The sequence below is a fragment of the Ochotona curzoniae genome, unplaced genomic scaffold (genome assembly GCF_017591425.1).
Source record: "Ochotona curzoniae isolate NIBS_2020 unplaced genomic scaffold, NIBS_Ocur_1.0 contig_4501, whole genome shotgun sequence".
In the NCBI taxonomy this organism is placed as follows: domain Eukaryota; kingdom Metazoa; phylum Chordata; class Mammalia; order Lagomorpha; family Ochotonidae; genus Ochotona; species Ochotona curzoniae.
The window spans coordinates 221797-244204 of NW_024466307.1; the positions used below are offsets into that span (position 1 = coordinate 221797).

At 44.9% G+C, this 22408-nt stretch overlaps 1 protein-coding gene across 1 annotated transcript in view; it reads right to left on the reverse strand.

Annotated features, from left to right (window-relative positions):
* Positions 1–20430, reverse strand: part of ANKRD31 (ankyrin repeat domain 31) — a 92402-nt gene extending 71972 nt beyond the window's left edge. The window contains 3 exon segments of the mRNA XM_040985851.1: positions 12025–12120; positions 14301–14332; positions 20327–20430. Coding sequence (XP_040841785.1) covers positions 12025–12120; positions 14301–14332; positions 20327–20430 — 232 coding nt within the window.
* Positions 20431–22408: the final 1978 nt, after the last annotated feature.

Sequence of the window (22408 nt, forward strand, 5' to 3'; positions counted from 1 at the left end):
TGCATCTCATATCAGAGTACCTGGACTCCTGATCGCTGAGTCAGCTTTCTGCTGATGCACAGCCTAGGGTGTGGCTAGTGGCCGGGTTAGACAGTAGGTCCCTGACACTCACATAGGAGAAACAGACTGAATTCCTGGCTCCTGGCTCCTGGCTTCGCCATGTGGTGCAGGCATTTGGGGAACGGACCAGCAAGTGTTTGCTCTTTGTTTCTGTGTGTACCTCCTTACCTGGTGATTCTTTGCGTTATCGACACCACCACATTCCATCAATAAAAATAACACTTTCTACCACTCTCCCATACACAATCAAACACTGAGTCTCATGCTAGGAATACCACTGACAGGATCACATTTACAGATGTAAGTATTCACTCATCTAGTTTAAGTCCTGTTCTAACAGAAGAGGAAGCACTTTCTTGGGCAACTGATCCAATAATACAGACTCTTTCCATGCCAAGTGTTACAAACATTGTTAACCAGGAATAAAATGTGTGTCATTTCACCTTCTCTTCATTCCCCATTTTAACACAATTTTGTAAATATGAAGTGAAATGGCCAAAGGACAGGTGGTACAATTCTATGTAAGTTAATGAGCCATGCCCATGAATTAACATCTCTGGGCCATGGGTTTTTCAGGCATAAAACAAGAACTTGCATTGCAAAGATAATCTCAATAGGTTAAACCCATTCCTATAATGTTTCTATAAGTAAAATATTGCCAGAATCTCTTTTCAAACTGCTTTCAGAATCCACTTACAAGTCACTCAGGGACATAACAAATATCAAAGGTACTGAGAATGTTTCCAACAACCAAACCCACTGCTGTGCTGGACCACAAATAACCGTTCCCAAGAGTTACAGCTCCAAGCTCCTTCTGACTTGAAGCCCTTCTGTCCACTCAGGTCAAGGCAGATGCACTGTGCTTTCTCCTAAAGGAAATTACTGCATTTCCAACTGAAGATTCAGGGCTTTACCCAAGACATTCAGTAGGACACAATGTCACAGAACACTCATAAAATGAGTGGCACAAACCACTTCAGACCAGTTTCAGTGAACTGCAAATCTCAGTGAGTCCCGGGGGCAGGCAGGTATAGGTGATTTTGTTTTAAACATTTACTTACTTGAAAGGCAGAGTTCCCGGCAGAGGGAAACAGAAAAAGCTCCTCCAAGTGCTGGTTTACTCTGAAATGGCCTGACAACCACAGCAGATCAAGCTGGAGCCAGGAGCTTCTCTCAGCTTACCGCTGCTCTCCTGGACACACCAGCAGGCAGACAGACTACAAGTGAAAGCAGCCAGAACTTGAACACACACTTGCATGACCAGAGCTGACACCTGCATGGGATGCTGGCATCACAGGCAGCAGCTTAACCACTATGTCATGATGCTAGTCCTAGGTTTTCACAACTGTTTGAAAAACACTTGAAGAAAGTTACACAGTTGGCTTTACACAGGACTTTTCAGAGCATGGACACTGTAACTATTTGAGGACTTAGTACAAACATTTTTATGCAAAAAATTCTTATTCCCAGAAGCCCTATTAATACCAAAGTGTTGAAGTGATTAGAAAATGCTGATACTATGCATAAATACTGAGTGCCAAACAGGCAATAATGACTGTGGTCAAGGTCATACCAGTTACCTGAAACACATCTACAGAAGAGGTGAGAACTGAGCCAGACATAAAGGTCTGTAGAACAGTAAAAGATGCAGGATGGGCACAGTGTGGTGGTGGCATCCCATATTAGCACTGGTTCAAATCCCAGCTGCTCCACTTCCACTCCAGCTCCCTGAAAATCAAATGTTCAGGCCCCTGCATGCATGTGGGAGTCTCAGAAGAAGCTCCCGGATCCTGGCTTTACCTGGACCCAGTCCCAGCTACTGCAATCACCTGGAAGTTCTCTCTCTCTCTCTCTCTCTCTCTCTCTCTCTCTGTGAATCCTTTTAACTAAATCAATCTTAACAAAGAGCACATTTTTTTTCTTCAGTATCAACGGGGTATCAGGGGGCCATCCTGCTCTTGGTCCTCACTGCAATTCTGTAAAAACAGCATCACTGTCTACATTTTACAGATAAAAACAGGAGAGCTGCACTGGGAACCTCAATGCAGATCAGGCTTGATGCCCTTTCCTCCGCCTGTGAGAATACATCAGCAACAGCTGAGATGAAGAGACACAGGCCTGGGAGGACCAGCCTCAGGAGATGCTGCACTGCTTGGTATAGGCTACCAAGGAGAGTGGGGCGGGGGGGGGGGGCAACAGCAACCTTTCCGTTCCCACAGCACTAAGCAGAAAGCAAAGCTGGCAACTAGAAATAAGAAAGCAATGTCTCACACGAAATATTAAAAGGTGACAAATTAAGCTGTAATGGTGGCGTAGCAAGCCAATCCTCTACCTGTGGTACTGGAATCCCATATAGTCACTAGTTCATGTTCTGGCTACTCCACTTCCCATTCAACTCCCTTCCTGTGGCCTCAGAAAGCAGTGGAGGATAACTCAAGTCCTTGGGACCCTGCACCCATATAGGAGACCAGGAAGAAGCTCATGACTTCAGATGGGCTCAGTTCCATCCACTACAGCCATGTGGGAGTGAATCCAGCAGATGGAAGATCTTTGTCTTTCCTTCTCTTTCTCTCTCTCTCAATCTGCCTTTCCAATAAAAATAAATAAATCTTTACAAAATAAAAACACAAAAAGCAGACAAACCGGTGAAAGGAATTTTGCTAACCATACCAGCAACTGGTTTAGTAGCATAGTTTTCTAGACAAGTAATGATAGGGTTAGTGCTGGTTAAGAGACAACTAGAGAAACTGCACTGTTAGTCTGAGGGAGAGTGAACACTGGGAACAGCAAAAATGGAAAAAATTCCTGTCTGTTGGAATGAAGCCCAAGCCATATTCCTGCCTAGGGCAGACTCTACATGAACTTGCTGCTTTTGTCAAAATACTTCTTTCATCAACATATTTTTAATTTAAAGTCATGTTCTATACAGCTAATCTCCACTAAACAGACCAACCTTTTCTGGGTACAGCAAACCTTCAAGAGTGTTAGCCCCAGGCACTGGAAGAGAATGACAGATTTTAGTTCCAGCTTTATTTTAGTACTTACAACATGTCTGTCTCACTCAGCATTCATGATCAAGCAGCCTGAGCTTCCTCTACACAGTGGCACAGCAACTATTTTATAAATATTAAATTCATTGCTATCAAAATTACCTTTTTTTAACCAATGAAATCACAAAATTTTTTCATTCCTTTTTAAGAAATTGTATATGCCTTCAGACAGACATGTAATTAGTTTAACTAAAAACCTACTTAACTCTTTTTTTGTCCGCAAAATCATACAGACTTTTTCAGTATCATCACATCCTCCAATTTAGGTCAAAAAGGTGGTGTGAATTCACATTTTTAGAGACACGCCCAAAAGGAACCCCACATTGAGGCCAAAGGAGTCAGAAAGCCTCCCTAAACAGATAGCCTTGTGGCACTGCAGATCCAGCCACCGCCTGGAGTGCCCAGAGTCAGAAAGCTTCTGGACGGACAGCCTTGTGGCACTGCTTGTCCAGTCACCACCTGCAGTGCCCAGAGTCAGATAGCCTCCTGGATGGATGGCCTTGCGGCACTGCAGGTCCAGCCACCATCTGCAGTGCCAGCCTCACAGCTGCTCTGCTTCTGGTCCCCTGCTAATCTGCCTGGGAAAGCAGGTGAGCTTCACATGCTCCCAAACTTAATGTTTTTTTCTTGCTTCACCTTTGCCATTTGATGATGAAAAAAATGATAAAATGGTGAAAAAAAAATATGAAACCAGCAAGGAAGGTTAAATTCATTACTTTCTATGCCCTCACAAGACCATCAACAAAAAAAGTCTAAACAACAAATCATTTCTTGTCCTTGCTGTAGAATCCTTTGTGTCTAACAGCAATGACGTGTCCACTACCTATATCTGGGATAAGAACTGGCACTCTGCAGCATCAGCTGGCATCAGCTGGCATAAGGGGCTAATTCTGTCAAGTTAAACTGCAGAACCACCTGGAGAATGCAAAATCTGGGAGTGGGAGTGGACCCAGTAGGGAAATAGTGGGCACCACCCTCTTGGGTTATCAAAAATAATTTATACTCTGTGAACATTTATTTAAAGAATTAAGCCTGGGCCAGCACTGTAACATAACATGCTAATTCTTCACCTTGCACAACAGCACCCCCGACAGTGCCTGCTCAGTCCCAGCTGCTGCCTGTCTGATCCAGCTCCCTGCCAATGGCCTGGGAAAACAGTGGAGGATGGCACCAGTTCTTGGGCTCCCGAACCCATGTGGGAAGAATCTCTTGCCTCTAGATTCAGATTAGCTTAGCTCCAGCCACTGCAGCCATTGGTGAGTGAACCAGTAAATGGAGGATTTTTCTCTGTCTCTCTCTCTCTCTTTCCACAGCTTTCAAGTAAAATAAACAAATCTTTAAAAAATGAAAACCATATGTATATCACAGGTCTCAATAAAGTCATTTAAACAATTAAGCATCCCACCACACAGTCACTCTCACTTATGCACACTTAACATGTTTTGAAGCTCATTAAGAACTCGGGTGATATTAAAAAATCATTCCCACAAACTAAGAATTACTGCTTCTCCCTACTAACCTGCTGGCCAGCAGCACAGTGAGATGGGCACTAGTAACAGCCTTCACCTTCTAGCAGTGACAGGCTGTCTGCATGCTTCAACACCCTCACCCAGTCTGAACGAATTCCTAGTGACCCACTGCACAGAAGGCTCAGTAAACGCTTCTTACAGAGTGAACAGATACCACTGTAGACCATGTGGAGACTGGAAGTGACATACGTGTGGCAGTAAGGTCGGTACTGTGGAGCAATGGGCGACAGTTTCTGACACTGGCATCCGATACTGTCCTAACTGTTCCAGTCGCCATGGTACTCCCTGTTCACAAATCCATGTGTACGTAACCTTCCACTTTGAGGAAAGACAGTTCCTCCTTAGACTGTTCGTGGAAACCTACCTCCAATATGCTGGTCATAAAGTGAAAGGATGGTCTGAGATGATACAGCAGGCAGTGGATGATTTTCTCTAAAAATCAATGAATAACATTTAAAATGGAAAGAAGAAAAACACCATTTTCCATTCCATCACAATTTCTTTTTCATTCAAAGCATTTTCCAAATAGAATATATCTTCATACTTTATGATTATTAGCATGTCATTAACATTTACATTCCAAGTATTTGCACAAAGGAAAGGAAGAGTTGAACAATGAAGGGTCTAAACAAGGAAAACAACACTTGGATCTGATGGCTGTAGGGAGGACGCTGTGCCACACAGCCGTGCCATGCAGCTCCACCACACGGCTCCACCACGTGGCTCTGCCATGCAGCTGTGCCACACAGCCGTGCCATGCAGCTCCACCACACGGCTCCACCACATGGCTCCACCACATGGCTCCACCATGCAGCTCCACCACGCAGCTCTGCCATGCTCACATACACTGAGAACTGTTTTGGACCTAAGTGAGAGTCAGTAACGAGAAATTTCTCTGACATTTATTATTCTCATAGTTCCCACTAGACAAAAAATAAGATGGGAGGGGACAGGAAGTACCAAGGGAAGAGGGTGAAAGTAAAGAGTCATGACTCCTCTTCCTTTGAGTAATCACACCTTGACTGAAGAAAGGCAAATTGGCCACTCTTTTAACTCTGCCCAGAATCTTCCCTTAAAAAGTCCCTTGTTTCAGCTTTGGAGTTTATATGCTCCAGGCATAACTACTCAAACCCTAAGCTTATTCTTATAATAAATTGAACATTTTCTTCCATTCCAAAACTGAAGTCATCAACATAAACTATCTTAGAGACAGAAATGAAACAACTCATTGAAAAACGACTATTTCTGTGAAACAAACAAAAAAAAATGCTATATTTTCCTAAAATGTGACTCTGAGCAGAACAAGTTGACTGAAAACAAAACAAAGCCACCACTTGAGTCAGTAACAGGACACTGTCTCCTTAGTAACGACAGCCTAGCAGTTAAGCTGTGGACCGAGATGTCCGCATCAGAAGGAAGCTGGAGCGAGGATTGAGAGCCAAGGGGTGGCTCAAACCCCCATTTCTGCACTCAAAATGTTAAACAGACTTCACAAAACCAGCAAATGCACCCTTAACTGACTCTGACAGAGTAAACAGCAGGGAAAAAACAGCCTGGCCCCAGCACTGTGCGGAGCCACTGCCTGGGTCCTACCAAGGCTCTCGCATTGTCCTCACAGGTCATCTAGCAATACAAATAGACAGTGTCCTGATGAAAGTGTTTTGACCTCACAAATTCCTTAGAACAATCTTAGGGGTTCCAGAAGATCCTTGAACCACACCTTGAGATCATTCAAAGGACAAAGCCTTAGGCCTGGCATGGTAGCCTAGCGGCTACAGTTCTTGCCTTGCACTCACAGGGATCCCATATGGGTGCCGGTTCTAATCCTGGCAGCTCCACTTCCCATCTAGCTCCCTGCTTGTGGCCTGGGAAAGCAGTTGAGGACTGCCCAAAGCCTTGGGACCCTGCACCCATGTGGGAGACCTGGAGGAAATTCCTGGTTCCTGGCTTCTGATTGGTGCAGCACCGGCCATTGCGGTCACTTGGGGAGTGAATCATTGGACAGAAGATCTTCCTCTCTGTCTATCTGACTTTGCAATAAAAACAAAATAAATCTTAAAGAAAAAAAAAAGGACAAAGCCTTTTCAAAACAGTTGTATAAAATCTAATTTCACTAAGCTCTGTAATTCTTTCTTTCTGGGGCCCATAGCGGTAGCCTCACAGCTAAAGCCCTCGCCTTGCATGTGCCAGGATCCCATATGGGCACCAGTGCTAATCCCGGCAGCCCTGCTTCCCATCCAGCTCCCTGCTTGCAGCCTGGGAAAGCAGTAGAGGATGGCCCAAAGTCTTGGGACCCTGTACCGGTGTGGGAGACCTGGAGGAGGCTCCTGGCTCCTGGCTTCAGATTGATTCAGCTCTGGCCAATGTGGCTACTTGGGGAGTGAATCATCGGATGGAAGATCTTCCTCTCTGTCCTCTTCTCTCTGCATCTGACTGTCCAATAAAAATAAAATAAATCTTTAAAAAAAATCTTTGTTCTATCCTGTAAGTTTGCTTTTAAAACAATATTAATAGTCAATTTACCTTAATCTGAGATCCCTTTGTCTGAAATGAAGCATTTCTAAAACATCTGTAAAATAACATGTTTGTGCCACTAAAAGAAAATTACCCCAAAACATGCAGTAACTTTAAAATAAAGTAAAAGTGATTCCTACACATACAAAACAACAAATAAACTAAACCTGAATATCATGAAGCTGAAAATGAGAGGACTTACTGAAATAAAGGCTGAGTCCATGCTGTTCCACCTGGAGGTTGCTGGAGAACAGAACAGTACTTTAACCAACTTGTATACTTATCAATGCAGCAGGATAAACACTAACGAAAGAATTCTGTGTAATGTCTTCTTAGCTTCTTTTCATTATGGTGATAAATTCACCACCCTAAATGTTGTTCTAGGGCATCAAGCACATTGGCAGAGTTGCACAACTGTCACCTGCAGTCATCTCTAAATGTTCACCTGCTTGAACTGACACTCCAAACCCACTAACACTGACTTCCGCTCTCCTCCTCGCCCCTATCTTCCCTGACCCTCTCCTTCTAGCCCCCCTCCTTTCCTGCCCCTGTCCTCCCTGCCCCTGCTTCCTTTTCAAGGCTCAACAGGATTCCATTGTATACCTGCACCATGGTTCACTTGTGCACTCATCTGCTACGGATACTTGCCTGGCTTCCATCTTTGATGGCTAGGGAAAAAAATGCTGCTGTGAACACAACTGCAGAAACAACTCTTCAGGCCCCTGCCTTCACTATTTGGGGAACACATGCAGAAGTGGAACTGCTGGGTCACGTGACAATTGTTGAATATTTTCTAGGCATCAACCACATCATCTTCCACAGAAGCAGACTATCTCACAGCCCACTGCAGTGCACAGGATTCTTCACATCCTTACCAACACTTGGAAGAGTCAAATGCACTGAGTCATTCATATTATCTTCTTTGGTGAAATACATATTGAAATCCTTTGCTGATTTTAAGTTTATTTATTTGAAAAGCAGAGTAAAAGAAACCAAGAAAGAGGAAGTAAGAGGGAGAAAAATCTTCCATCCAGTGCTTCATTCCTTCAATGCCTCCAAGCGCCAGGGCTGAGCAAGGCAAAAACCAGGAATCACAGTCTTGATCCAGGTCCCCCACATGGGAGGGACCCCAGGTCTTGAGCCATCACCGGCTGCCTCTCACGTTAGCAGGAAGCTAGATCAGAAACAGGCAAAGTTCAAAAGCAACAGGGGATGCAGCAGTGCCAGGTAGTGGCTCACCCTGTTACATTACAATGTCTACCCTGCACATTTTTACTTGCTACCCTCTATATATTCTGGGCATCAATCCTTTACCAGACATGATCCGCAAGCAGCTTTTCCTGTCCCATGGGTTGCCTTTCCGTTCTTCTGACAGTGCTCTTTGGCACATATGAGTTCAACTGCCATTAAATCTAGTATACATTATTTCTAAGATATGACTGTCAAATCCAGTATCATGATACCTTTCCCCCAAATCTTCTGAGACTTCTGTAGGGTTGTCTCTCTTTTCTCTGTCTTAACTTTTGCCTCTTAAGAAATTTGTACGATTTAAGTGAACAGAAGCCAAAGTGTCCCTTATTTTCAATTTCGACTTTTTCCCTTTTTATTAATACATGAAGTTGATGAAGGTCTATTCCTACCAGATTCTGGACTGAAATTTTTACCCCTGGGAACCAGGAACTATGCAACTCTGTCACAGCATTAGTTGTCAAACTGATCCTGCCTAAACCAAGTCATACTACAAAATCTGAAGTTATGCTCTTTTTTTTAAGGTGAAATATACTGTTAAAATGATTCCATTTTAAGATGTCACAGCATATTGATTTTCATCACATGAAAATAAATCCTTGCTTTAAATATGTTGTCAATATCAAAAATATTTGGAAAAAGAGCTCTCTTTGGGTATCCTCTGTTTCTATGATCCACATTAAAGTTTTTTAAATCTGTTAAGTGCTGGCATTGTGGCATAACAGGTAAGGTCTCCATGTGTGACATCAGCATCCCATATGGGCACTGTTCAAGTCCTACATCTCCACTTCTGATCTAGCGCCCTTCCGATGTGCCTGGGAAAGCAGAGGAAGATGACCCAAATGCTTGGGCTCCTTATCCATGTGAGGGATGGATGAAGTTCCTGGGTTCGGGACTAGCTCTGTCCCCCTGCAGTTATTTGGGGAGTAAACTTGTGGATGAAAGAGCTCTCTCTTTCTCTGTTTCTCCCTCTCTCTGTGCAATTCTGCCTTTCAAATAAATAAAATAAATATTTAAACATATAAAACTAATTTCCCTTAACTTTTACACAACAAAGAAAATAATACACTTTGAGAATTTCAGTCTTCCGCAATTAATGGTCAATATCATTTACAGACAACACATCCCGATACAGTAATCCCATCAGTCACCCATGTGTCCATTTCCCGAGACTGACAAAGGTCAGAGGTCCAGACAGGGAAAGAATCTCAGGAGGCGGACCGAGGGCTTCCAGGCCGCAGAGTACAGGGGCCTGTCAGGAGAGAGGCCTCCTGGGAAAAAAGCACACTGAGGGGCTTCCAGGCTGGCAGAGCTCAGGCGGCCTGTCAGGAGACAGGCCTCCTAAGGAGGCATACTGAGGAACCTCCAAGGATTAATTCAACAGAATAATTTACATACTTCCTAGATATTTCTGGGACCTCCCAAAGCAATTCATTCCAGTATTACCACATGATTACATTTTACATGTTTTATCTGTATAAATGGTTCCACATGTTCATGATTTTAGTATTCTTAAATGCTTAAATTCTGAAATTCCAATCACTAGTCTTTAAGTACAAGCCAATCAGAAAGTGGTTTGACCATTTAAAAGCTGTCTGGGGCCAGCGTTGTGGCACAGCACATTAAGCAGCCATCTTCAATACCAGCACCCCATATGAGTACCAGTTTAGAATCCTCCTGGTTGTTCCACCTGGGAAAGCAGCAGAAAATGGCACAAGCGCTTGTTCCCCCACCACCCATGTGGGTGCCCTGGATGAGTGCCTGCTCCTGGCTTCAGTCTGGCCCATTTAGGGAATGAACATGCAGATGGAAGATAGGTTGCACTTCTCTCACTTTATCTTTCTCTCTTCCTCTTTCCCTCCCTCTGGAACTTTGCCTCTCAGATAAACAAAATAAATCCTGACCCAGAACCCTGCTCTTGTTGCCCTACAGCCACAATATTTTTTTAAGACTCTTTAACTTCAGGCAAAGACAGCAATTCCAGGATCCTAAGAGTTAACTGGAACAGAGGAATTGAAGAATCCAAAAAAGGACAGGAGCTCAGCTCCAAAGAGGCCTGGTTCAAGTTAGGACAGGCCGAAGAACAACACTAGAACCTTCCGGGAATGCACACACTGTTGATTTCACAGTGCCAGGTGAAGGTACACACGAAACACAGCTGTGTGCTGGTGGCACCTGAAGAGATACAGCTAAGAGGTGCACCCTCTGCTGTCTTGGGCTTCTCACAGATGTCTGCAGGTAACAGCAAGGGGCAGCAGAGGAGTGTGTACCAGCCTGACAGCAGGCAACAAAGAGTTTTCAGGCCTGCTGGTGCCAGGACTGTGAAGGACACTGATTAACTCCATTCATTACTGATCATCTCATGGGAGCCGAAGGTCAGGGTTTTGAAGTCATCTTGTGTTAGTGTGGCCCAGCAATATACCTCTCAGGCAATAGTAGGAGAGAATGTAACTATTACAGGATTCATGAATCGAGTGCAGCACAGTAGCCTAGTGGCTAAAGTCCTTGCCTAGCATGTGCCAGGATCCCATATGGGTGCCAGGTCGTGTGCCGGCTGCTCCACTTCCCATCCAGCTCCCTGCTTGTGGCCTGGAAAAGCAGTTGAGGATGGCCCAAAACCTTGAGATCCTGCACCCACATGAGAGACCTGGGTCCTGATTGGCTCAGCTCTAGCCATTGTGGCCACTTGAGGAGTGAACCAGCAGATGGAAGACCACCTTTCAGTCTCTCCTTCTCTCTGTAAATCTGACTTTCCAATTAAAAACAAATAGATCTCAAAAAATGTATATTAAAAAAAAAAAAGACTAAAATGCTTGTGTCTCTGCTACCCACATGAGAGACCCAGATGGATTCTAGGCTCCTAATTTCAGCTTGGTCCAGTCTTGGCCACTGTGGCCATTCAGGAAGTAATCCAGTGGATGGAAGATCTTTCACTCTCTGCCTTTCAAATAATACATACATAAGCAAATAAGTAAATAAATGGATGAATGAATAAACAGTCTACCTATCCACATGCTTACCTATCTATATATCCCTTCCACTCCCTAAGGTAGGCCTTTCTGATTAGCCAACGTGTCCATGTGAAGGTAGCCACTGAATCAAACCCAATAAAGTTCTCCCTGTGGTGTTTGCATCAAAAGGCCTCATAAGAATTATTAATAATTAAGGATTTTTAAACTATGTGCCTACAATGTGCATGCACAGAGAAAATCCAAGGGTCTTCAGTAGTTCATTTCAAATTATACCACAGAGAGTACCTTTGTTACCAATTTAAGATGATTTCTGATATAAGATGGACATGCAAAATTGGAGTTATTATATCCTATTTTAATCTCTGTTCTTTTCACTGCCATTTCTGTCAGAAAAATAAAACCATAAAATAGTTAAAGACAAAAGGAAATACTTTACAATCAACTCTCCCTCCACCAAAATGACCAGTTTTCACCAAACTGCAACAAAGAAACTGAATGACTACTTAAGAACAGATAAAAACACTGAACATACAATGATAAAGAAGCAAAATAATATAGACAGTGATCAGGAATGTCCTCCTTTGAAAGACAACACCTGCAGTTGGTAATAACTGTACTCAGTCAACACGCTCCACACCTGTGAGGGTATACCCGCTCCAGGAACGGGCATCAGCATGCTTTCATTCACTTGTGTCTGTGGATCCTTGCAGTGTTTGAACCCAAGGGGAATCTCAGGAGAGAGCAGACCTAAGAGGAAATATGATCGTTAAGTCCTCTGCAACGGTTTTACTGCTGGGCTTTGCAACAACTCAAGAATTTCACAAGCACAAGATGTCATGAAAAGCTATTTTGCAGATCCTAATTTCTTAATTACTATTTTATGTCTCAATGTTTTAAAATTACAAATCAGGAGGAAACATGTATGCCACGTTGAATAAAATAATGCCCAATAGCTCTTTTATCTCAGAATGAAAGAATGCAAAGAACATGTACTTAAAGGTATACAGTCTTAAACAACACAAGAAAGACTATTTGTTTTTTTTGTGCTTGTCTAGGAAGCACATATAGTAAACTGGATTTTAGGTCATGATAAGAATTCATAATGCTGCTGTACAATCCCAAAAATGTCAGTTTTCTTTCCAAAATGGCAAATTAGGTCCATAATTAACTTTCCTCACCTTATAGGTTCCTAGAGAATTATGCAAAAGACAAAACACCTGGGTGTCCTCTAGGTGTCCCTTGCTCCATCTCCTGCCCCTTCCCAGGAAGGCTGGATCGAAAGCAGAGCAGGCAGGACTCCAACCAGGCACTCTGACAGGAGACGCAACTTCACTGCACTGCCAAATGCCCACTGTAGGATTTTACATTTTTAGTAATAAGAAAATAAAACAAAAGCCTATCCATTCGGAAAAGAAAGAAAAAAAATCTGGCTGAAATATTAAAACAGACCTCTCTTTTCTGCTAACACTTCACATATCCTAAGAAGGCACTCAGGACAAATACTGCACATTCTTGCTCCCAATTACAAGTAGGAAAAAACAATCCCTACTGTACTGCAGCTTTCCATTGAAGAGTCCGATGAGAGCATGCTGTGGGCTACAGAACAGCAATGTATGTATTACAGATCTTCTTCTCCTTAACATCTGTCTCCAGATACCCTCCAAAGTCGGGGGAAAGTTGTAAAGGAAATAAACCAGCATTCCTACAGCTCCTGGGGCACAGTGGATCTTGGGGAACTGAGAACTGGTGTCTGACAGACACTTTTAAGGATAGACATGCTGGGCACGGCCGGATTGCTCACTGGCTATTCCTCCCCTTGCAAATGCCAGGATCCCATATGGGTGCCAACTTGGGTCCCAGCTGCTCCATTTCCCATCTAGCTCCCTATTTGTGGTTTGGGAAAGGAATTGTAGACAGCCCAAAGCCTTGGGACCCTGCACCTGCAAGGGAGACCCAGAAGAAGCTCCTGGCTCTTGGCTTCAGATCAGCCATTTAAGCCATCTGGGGAATAAACCAATAGATGGATGATCTTTCTGTCTCTCCTTCTCTCTGTAAAATATGCCTTTCAATAAAAATAAACTTGGGCCTGGTGGCACAGCCTAGTGGCTGGAGTCCTCGCCTTGAATGTGCTGGGATCCCATATGCACACCTGTTCTAATCCTGGAAGCTCCACTTCCCATCCAGCTCCCTGCTTGTGGCCTGGGAAACCAGTGGAGGACGGCCCAAAGCCTTGGGACTCTGCGCCCGTGTGGTAGACCTGGAAGAAGTTCCTGGATCCTGGCTTTGGATTGGCATAGCACTGGCCATTGTGGCCACTTGGGGGAGTGAACCAGCAGATGGAAGATCTTTCTGTCTCTCCTCCTCTCTGTATCTCTGATTTTCCAATAAAAATAAAATAAATCTTTAAAAAAAAAAGAAAAAGATAAACTAAAAAAAAAGTATTTTGGAAAGTTCATTAATAATAGAACTAAAAGAGTAATTCCGTTACAACAAAAATAAAAAAAACATGTAGTCTTTTCATAACACTTATTTTCCATGAGCCTTTTGAATATCCCGTGTGCATGGCATATTAAACAGCTTCGATTACTGCACTAAATCTCCTGCGGCATGCTGATGCCATGGCTTAGGGTTCTAGAGGCCTTATCTGGTAATAGCCTTCTTGCTATCCGAGTCCTGAGGTAGCCTGGAGTATGACACGGCAAACAAGGAGCACTCACCTTGGCCTGTGTCTGTGTGGCTTCTCCAACACTACCAAATCACCAGGATTCAATGACAGACTCCACGCCAAAATAATCACCCCAGCCCCATCTCCAAATACCATCCGCTTAATACACTCTTGGCACCTGGGAAGCTAAAGGAGCTACCTTGTGAAAAGAATAATCCTCACCTCCATATACCACTCTTAGAGGAGGGTGGGCTGCACTCACCTCTACGTGACGTGTCTTCACCACAGAGCAACCTTGCAAATAAAAAAAATTTTTTTTAATTATGTTTCCTAAACAAATATTAACTTTCTATTTGATCTGATTTGATCAGCAAAGAAACAGAGACAGAGCTCTCAACTACAGGTTCATTCTCCAAATGCAACAGCAGGACTGAGCCAGCTGACGCCAAGAGCCAGGACTCAACCTAGGACTCCCAAGCATAGCAGGAGCCCAATCACTTGCGTTGTCGCCACAGACCCCAAGGTCTGCATTAGCTGCCGCAGCCAGGGGCAGAAAGGAACACCAAACCTGGGGCATTGAGCCAACACACGGCACAAGCATCAATTAACATTTTTACCTTTTAGTACATCTAAACTCGCTAAAAATTTTAGCTGCACTATTACTAGTATTTCTATTTCAAAACATTACTTTAAAAATACACACTTTAGGGCCCGGCTCGATAGTGTAGCGGGTTAAAGTCCTCGCCTTGAATACACCAGGATCCCATATGGGCGCCGGTTCTAATCCCAGCTGCCCTGCTTCCCATCCAGCTCCCTCCTTGTGTCCTGGGAAAGCAGTGGAGGACGGCCCAAAGCCTTGGGAACCTGCACCAATGTGGGAGACCCAGAAGAGTCTCCTGGCTTTGAATTGGCTCAGCTCCAGCTATTGCTGCCACTTAGGGAGTGAATCATTGGACAGAAGATCTTCCTCTGTTTCTTCTCTCTCTGTATATCTGCCTTTCCAATAAAAATCTTTAAAAAAAAAAAATACACACTTCAATGAAGAACTTAGCCAAGATGGAAAATGTTCATATGGTCATATTCAACTTTTACAAATATTATATGATTACTTTCTGGCATACAAAGGTAATGGGTAATTTTTTTTAAGATTTATTCATCTGTATTATAAAGGCAGATATACAGAGAGGAGGAGAGACAGAGAGGAAAATCTTCCATCAATGGTTCACTCCCAAAGCGGCCACAACGGCTGGAGCTGAACCAATCTGAAGTCAGGAGCCAGGAGTTCTTCCGGGTCTCCCACGGGGGTGCAGGGTCCCAAGGCCTCAGGGCCCTCCTCAACTGCCTTCCCAGACCATAAGCAAGGAGCCGGACGAGAAGCGGGGCTGCCGGGACCAGAACTCACGCCAACACAGGATCCCAGCGCATGCAAGGCAAGGACTTTAACCACTACACTATCGCACTGGGCCCAGGACAAATATTTTTTGAGAGAAATAAAATGAGGAGATCATTTGAGGGATGGGTGCTGGTGGATTTTTCTCTTCACATTTCTCTAAGCACAGAGATTTTGAGATTTAAAAAATTTCAAGTTAGGAGCTACACTGTGGCTCAACAGGTTAAGCTACTTCTTAAGATTCCAGCAGCTGCTCTGTTCTGGAAGAGTGTGACCCCAGTATTTATGTCCCTGCCACCCACCCACGTGGAATACCCAGTTGGAGCACCAGGCTCCAGACTTCAGGCCACTTGATGGGAGAACCAGCAGACAAAGATCGATCTCTCTCTCTCTCTCATCTCCTTCTTTTCTTTTCTGTTAGTCCGCCTTTCAAATAAATAAATGAATCTTTAAGAATAAAAAATCCCAAAGTTAAATCTAATCATATGGTGGCAGGTGCATGACATAGCGATCTGGGATACTGCACCCTGTGTCATTGTGTTTAGGCCCAAGACCTGCTCCACTCCCTATCCCAGCTTGTTTCCACTGTACACCCCAGGAGGCACGGGAGGCAGCTCGAGCACAGGGAGTCTGGACTGAGCTCCCAACTCCCACCTTCCATGGGAACCAGGCATCGCAGGCATCTGGAGAGTGAACCTGTGCTTGGGAACTCTCTTTACCTCTATTTGCTGCTCTCAACAAGTAAATAAATAAAAACATAAAATAAATCTGAGTATATTTCATAATATACAGTAACAGAATCTACTTATGGCTCTGAGTCTGTTCATGGCAACAACACAATATGAAGATGACAGCGAGAAACAGATCCTCCTCGGCCTTGAGACAATCCAAGTGTTGAGGAACAGAGAAGGAACAAACGGCACTGTCACGACAAGAAGTCTTCACACTCATGACAAATACAACTAAAGGCTATCTGGGTGCAAAAAGTTTTCCCAAGCTAGACACAGATTTTTCATTAAATGCTTTTTCTATTAATTTTTGTTAAGACTCAGCATCTCTTTTAAACTTTCCCAATTCAAAGGCAGGCAAAGAACTTAGACATCTCTGGACGCCACCAATGACTCAATGATTAGGGGAATGAAGAACAGAACGACAGTGAGATACCACGTCATGATCATCAGAATCCCTGCTTAAAAAAGGAATTTAAACACACACACACACACACACACACACACACACGTGCACACAGAATCCCAAGTGCTGACAAGGATGTAGACAAACCGGAAGCTGTGTGCATGCTAGCACAATATGAAGGGATGCAGCCACTACGAAAAACAGGACGCTGGTTCATCAAAACCTGCAACATGAACATCACTCGATCTTGCAATTCCACCTCCAGATTAATGCAGCAAAGAACTAAAAGTAGGAAAGCAGCAGACCTTTGTATGTTCAGGCCTACAGAAGCATCATTCACTGCAACCACAGGACAGAAACACACCACATGCCCATCAATGAAGGAAGAGACAAAACAGCACAGACTCACGATGAAATAGCATTTTGTCTTATGAGGAAACACTGACACATGGCTATACTGTAGAGGAAACATGAAGACACTGTGTTCAATGAAATAAGCCAGACAGCAGCAGACAAAAGCTGAATGATTCCAATTACATGAAGCACTTGGACAAACTCCGAGCCAGAAAGCAGAAGGCTGGCTGCCACAGGCAGTGAGAGGGCGTGAAAAGGTTCTCCAACTAGCCCAAGGAGGTTGCTGCAGACACCATGGTGTTGTACCTTTAAAAATGTCTAAGATGGTGATTTTAAAAAATATTTTCCCAGGATAAAACATTTCTTGAAACATCTTCCTAGAATCCAGGCCCAGCGTGATAGTGTAGTGGTTAAGTCCTCGCCTTGCACGCCCGGGATCCCATATGGGCACCGGTTCTAATCCTGGCAGCCCTGCTTCTCATCCAGCTCCCTGCTTGTGGCCTGGGAAAGCAGTCAAGGACGGCCCAAAGCCTTGGGACCCTGCACCCGTGTGGGAGACCAGGAAGAGGCTCCTGACTCCTGGCTTCGGATTGGCTCAGCTCCAGCCGCTGCGGTCACTTGGGTAATGAACCATTGACGGAAGATCTTCCTCTCTGTCTCTCCTCCTCTCCATGCATCTGACTTTCCAATCAAAATAAACAAATCTTTAAAAAAAAAAAAAAATCTGGGCCCGGCGCGGTGGCGCAGTGGCGCAAGTGGTTAGGGTCCTCACCTTGCATGCCCAGGATCCCATATGGGCGCCAGTTCTAATCCTGGCAGCCCCGCTTCCCTTCCAGCTCCCTGCCTGTGGCCTGGGAAGGCAGTCGAGGACGGCCCAAAGCTTTGGGACCCTGCACCCACGTGGGAGATCCGGAAGAGGCTCCTGGCTTCGGATCGGCATAGCATCGGCCGTTGCACTCATTTGGGGAGTGAATCATCGGATGGAAGATCTTCCTCTCTGTCTCTCCTCTCTGTATATCTGCCTTTCCAATAAAAAAAAAATAATAAAAAATAAATCTTTTAAAAAAAAAATCTTGCTAGAATCCAAAAATTCAACCATGCATCACATTACTAAGGTGTGAAGATGTTTGGTATTACATATTTCTTTCTGTTGTTACTATCATTATTTTTTCATGATCCAACTTCACATAGCAACCAACAAAAAGTAATTTATCAGTCACCCAGCTTCAAACAATAGTTCACGTAAGTGTCACTTCCTCTATAACTTCCCCTCCCTCGCCACCACTATTCCTCTTCACCCCACAGGCCTCCCAAGGGATTAGGGTTATTATTCTGAAAATAATTCATAACATTTTAATTCATCTTATGTGGAAATAATTCATTTTTGATTGAGAAACATAAGAACTCCCTTTGAACAGAACATCCTTCCCACTGCAGTCCCGAAATGAGTGCAGCCCTGCTTGACACTGAAATCCAGCCTTGTAAAATACTGTGAGCCAGATGTCCTGGGTAGGTCACACCTGGATTCCCAAAGACAGGAGCTTTAAGATAACAAATATTCACTGCTTTAAGACATTGAGTCTTAAAGTATTACACAGTAATAGGAAACCACTATTCAGTAATCACATGTCCCTAATTATCACTGTCTAACTGTGCCAAGGTGGACATACTACATTGGCTGCTATGTCTAGCAAGACTATTTCTTTTATTTAAAAGACAAACAGACAGACATGAAGAGACCTTGCATTTGCTGGCTCACACCCCACATGCCTACAATAGCTGGGATTGGGCCAGGCTGAAGCCAGGAGCCCAAAATTCAACCCACATTTCCCATGTGGGGGGCAACAACACACACTGGTACATTCACCTGCTGCCTGCAAGGGACACCTTAAAAACAGAGGCAGGACTGGAGGTGTGGGTGTCCAGAGGGCTACAGCACAGGCTGGCCCTACATGTACACCTGGTCCTTCCTTTTACCCCCTCAAAACTTGCTGAAAAGATCAAGTTGTTCTTCCCATACAATCTCGCATTTTTGCTTATTGATTGCATGTCGCTTAACATGTTCTTCCGTCCTATACATTATCTGTAAAATGGCCATTAGCTTCAGAAGTTTGATCTAATTAAAGTTCACTTTTGTGAACGTGTGTGCACTAACACAGGATAAAAGTGGGTGTCACTCCTTTTGTGATATGAGTGACCATGCAGGACCACTGTGCACGTCCAATCATAATTTCATACAAAAGACTGACATTCTAATCTACCATGCTTCCTTAGTTTGTTATTGGAAACAAATATTTTTAAAAGAAACTGCTTCTCACCAATTAAACCATCCTTAGTTAAGCCACAGTACTGAGCATGTAACTCAATCTGCCTAGGAAAGGTAAGATCAATGCCTATGTGTTTCTCTTGACTATTTTCAAAAAAGTGAAATTTATTAAAAAAAAGGGGGGGGCACATTTTGAATACATTTCTGAAGCTCCTGTTTTCAGCCCAATCAGCTCTGGCTGCTGCAGTCACCTGGAGAGTGAACCACATTTCTTTCTCAGTATTTCTCTACATCATCTACCTTTCAAATAAATCAAAATATTAAAAAAAAAGATAGAGACTGAAGCTCTCACATAAATCAGAAGCAACAAAAAGAACCAAATATAGATTTTAGAAGAAAATATCCAAAACTATAAAAAATATATCAACTAGGCTCAAGAACAGAACCGAGATGACCAGTGAACCTGGGGTGCAGGGCATCATGTTACACAACAGTTAGCTAGCGATCACACGCAAGACCTGGGGCACACCTGCAGGAGTTCTAATCTTCATGCCACAGAAGAATGAGAAGGGAGGTTAAAGAAATTGGTTCAGAAAAAACTGTTTTTGAAGGATTCATGACAGAAAAAAAATCCTAAACTTGATTGAAAGATATGAATCTACAGATTCAAGAAGCTCAATCAAACCCAAAACAAGAAAAACACTGAGAATCATACCCAAACTTACTATAAACTGTCGAGAATCAAAGAAAACAAAATGTTGACAGCAGAGAGAACCAAAACTTCGCTGTGCAAGAACATAAACGCGGGGGAGGGGGTCGGAGAGGGCTGCTCGGGACATCTAGGGTGGCGATCCTCTCGGGGTCCTGACACGGGGCCTGAGGACTCCATGCAGCTGCCAGGCAGCCACCGCCTCCCCTACACGTGACAGAAACGGGACCCCGACACCACCCTCACAGCTATCCTCTCATTTCCACAGCTAAGATAGCTCACGCTGGTCTCACCACCTCGGTGTCCAACTACTTCAATCCCAAACCCAACAAGCCCTTCAGCCTGACTCCGCTGAAGGAATCAGAACAGCCGCGTGCGGGCCTCGAACCCGTCCCGGAGGGCGCTCCGCCTGGCGCCGTGCACTCGGGGCGTCACCTTCTCCAGGGCAGCTCCTCTTCCTCGGGCTCGCTCTCCGTCATCGACCCCCCCACCACGGTCTCGTCACTGTCCCACTCCAGGGCCTGCGCGCCCTCCTCCATCGTGGCCTCACGCCCCGAGTCTCCGTTACCCTCCTTTTCCAGGACGCTTTGAGGGCTGAGAGACCGTCAGTTCAAAATAATGAGGACTGTGAGTCCCTCACAAGAACCGCGCCTCACCCAGCGGCCCCGGTGCAGCGAGGCCACCTCGTGGCAAGCAAAACGGCCGCGCGCCACAGCCGAGCGCGCCACAGCCGAGCGCGCCACAGCCGAGCGCGCCACAGCCGAGCGCGCCACAGCCGAGCGCGCCACAGCCGAGCGCGCCACAGCCGAGCGCGCCACAGCCGAGCGCCTCACAGCCGCCGCCGCCTCCCGCGCGCCCCGACCCCGCCTCCCGCGCGCCCCGACCCCGCCTCCCGCGCGCCCGGCGCCACAGCCACTGCCGGCCGCGCGCCCGGCGCCACAGCCACTGCCGGCCGCGCGCCCCGACCCTGCGACCCGCTCCGGAAGCAGTGGCTGCGCGAGAGTCCGGAGGGTTTGTGGAGGTGCAGGTGCACCGTGCACCGGCCGGCCCTCCCCTCCCGGCCTCCGTGGGGAGGAAGTCTCAGACCGCAGTGCGCCCCTGCGTTGGTGCCCTGCGCAGCCTTCCTCCGGTCCTGGTTGCTGCAATTCGGTCACCAATTCTGACTATCCGTATTTCAAAAATGCGTAAAAAGCACAGTCAGCGCGTCTGTTTTGTTCCCGTGTCTTTTAACAGCCACCTCCAAGAAAAAACAGTGTCTCCTCTTAAGGAAGTAACTGTTCATGTATGGTGTGTCTCAACGTATGTGAGGGTTTTTAATCTAGACCTTCAAAACAAAGCCGGGGGAACTCCACCTGCCCGGTGAGGAGCTGAGGAAAGGGGGCACCTTCTGCCTTCAGGGACCTGGAATTCACCTAGGCATGTCTGACCTCTAACATGGCAGGCCTATAAAGATTTGCCAAGAAAACAGATGAAGCAAAATGTTTCCCTGACCCTAATTCACTGCCCTTCTCATTACAAGGAGTGATTTTACCATTATTCTTGAAGAATTTGGTAATAAATAAGCCATTATTTAAAACACTTGGTAGTTGTTTGTTGTTGTTTCTAATTTTATTTTGGAGATTTTAGAATGAATTTTTTTAAAGATTTACTTATTTTTATTGGAATGGCAGATATACGGAGAGGAGATACAGAGAGGAAGATCTTCCACCTGCTGATTCACTCCCCATCTGGCCTCAACCCCCGGTGCTGAACTGATCCGAACCCAGGAGCTTCCTCTGGGTCTCCCACGTGGATGCAGTGTCCCAAAGCCAACACTTAAGGTTTTGAATTTGTTGTAAGTTGCACTAAGGTGATATTTCATGGTTTTTATTTGCAGTTCCCTGATAGCTTGCAATATGAGCAATTGTTCTTCCTCCTTTGAAAAATGCCTGCTCATCTATTGCTCCATAATCTTCCTATTGTTCATTTTTTTTGAAAGGCAGTTATAAATAAATGGGACAAAACAGAGATACAATATAATCCCCAAAGGGCAGCAATGGTCAGGGCTGAAACAGGTCGAAACCAGGAGCCAGGAGCTGTGCCTTGTGGGCGCAGGGGTCCACATTTTCAGGCTGTCCTCTACTTTCCCAGATTTGATAGCAAGGATCTAAAGCAAAAGTGGAGCAGCCAGACTTCTAACTGCTGGCTTACCCTGCTATGCCACAGTGTCAGCCTCTTGCCCAATTCTTAACTGGGTTGTTTTATTGTTGGCTTTTTTATATCTTCAGAATGTTAATCCTTTATTGGATGTATAGTTTGCAATTATTTCCTCCCATTCCATCAGTAGCCTCTTCACTTTGCTAATTATTATTTCCTTGGCTATGCAAAAGCCTCTTAGCTTGTCATGATCCTACTTGTCTACTTCTGCCCATGCCTTGGACACCGCCATTGGGCTCGTTCCTCTTGCGCCTATCCTAGTTGCTATGCCTGCTGTCCATGACCAGCTGTGGACCAGCAGCCTCTGCACTCACCTGTATG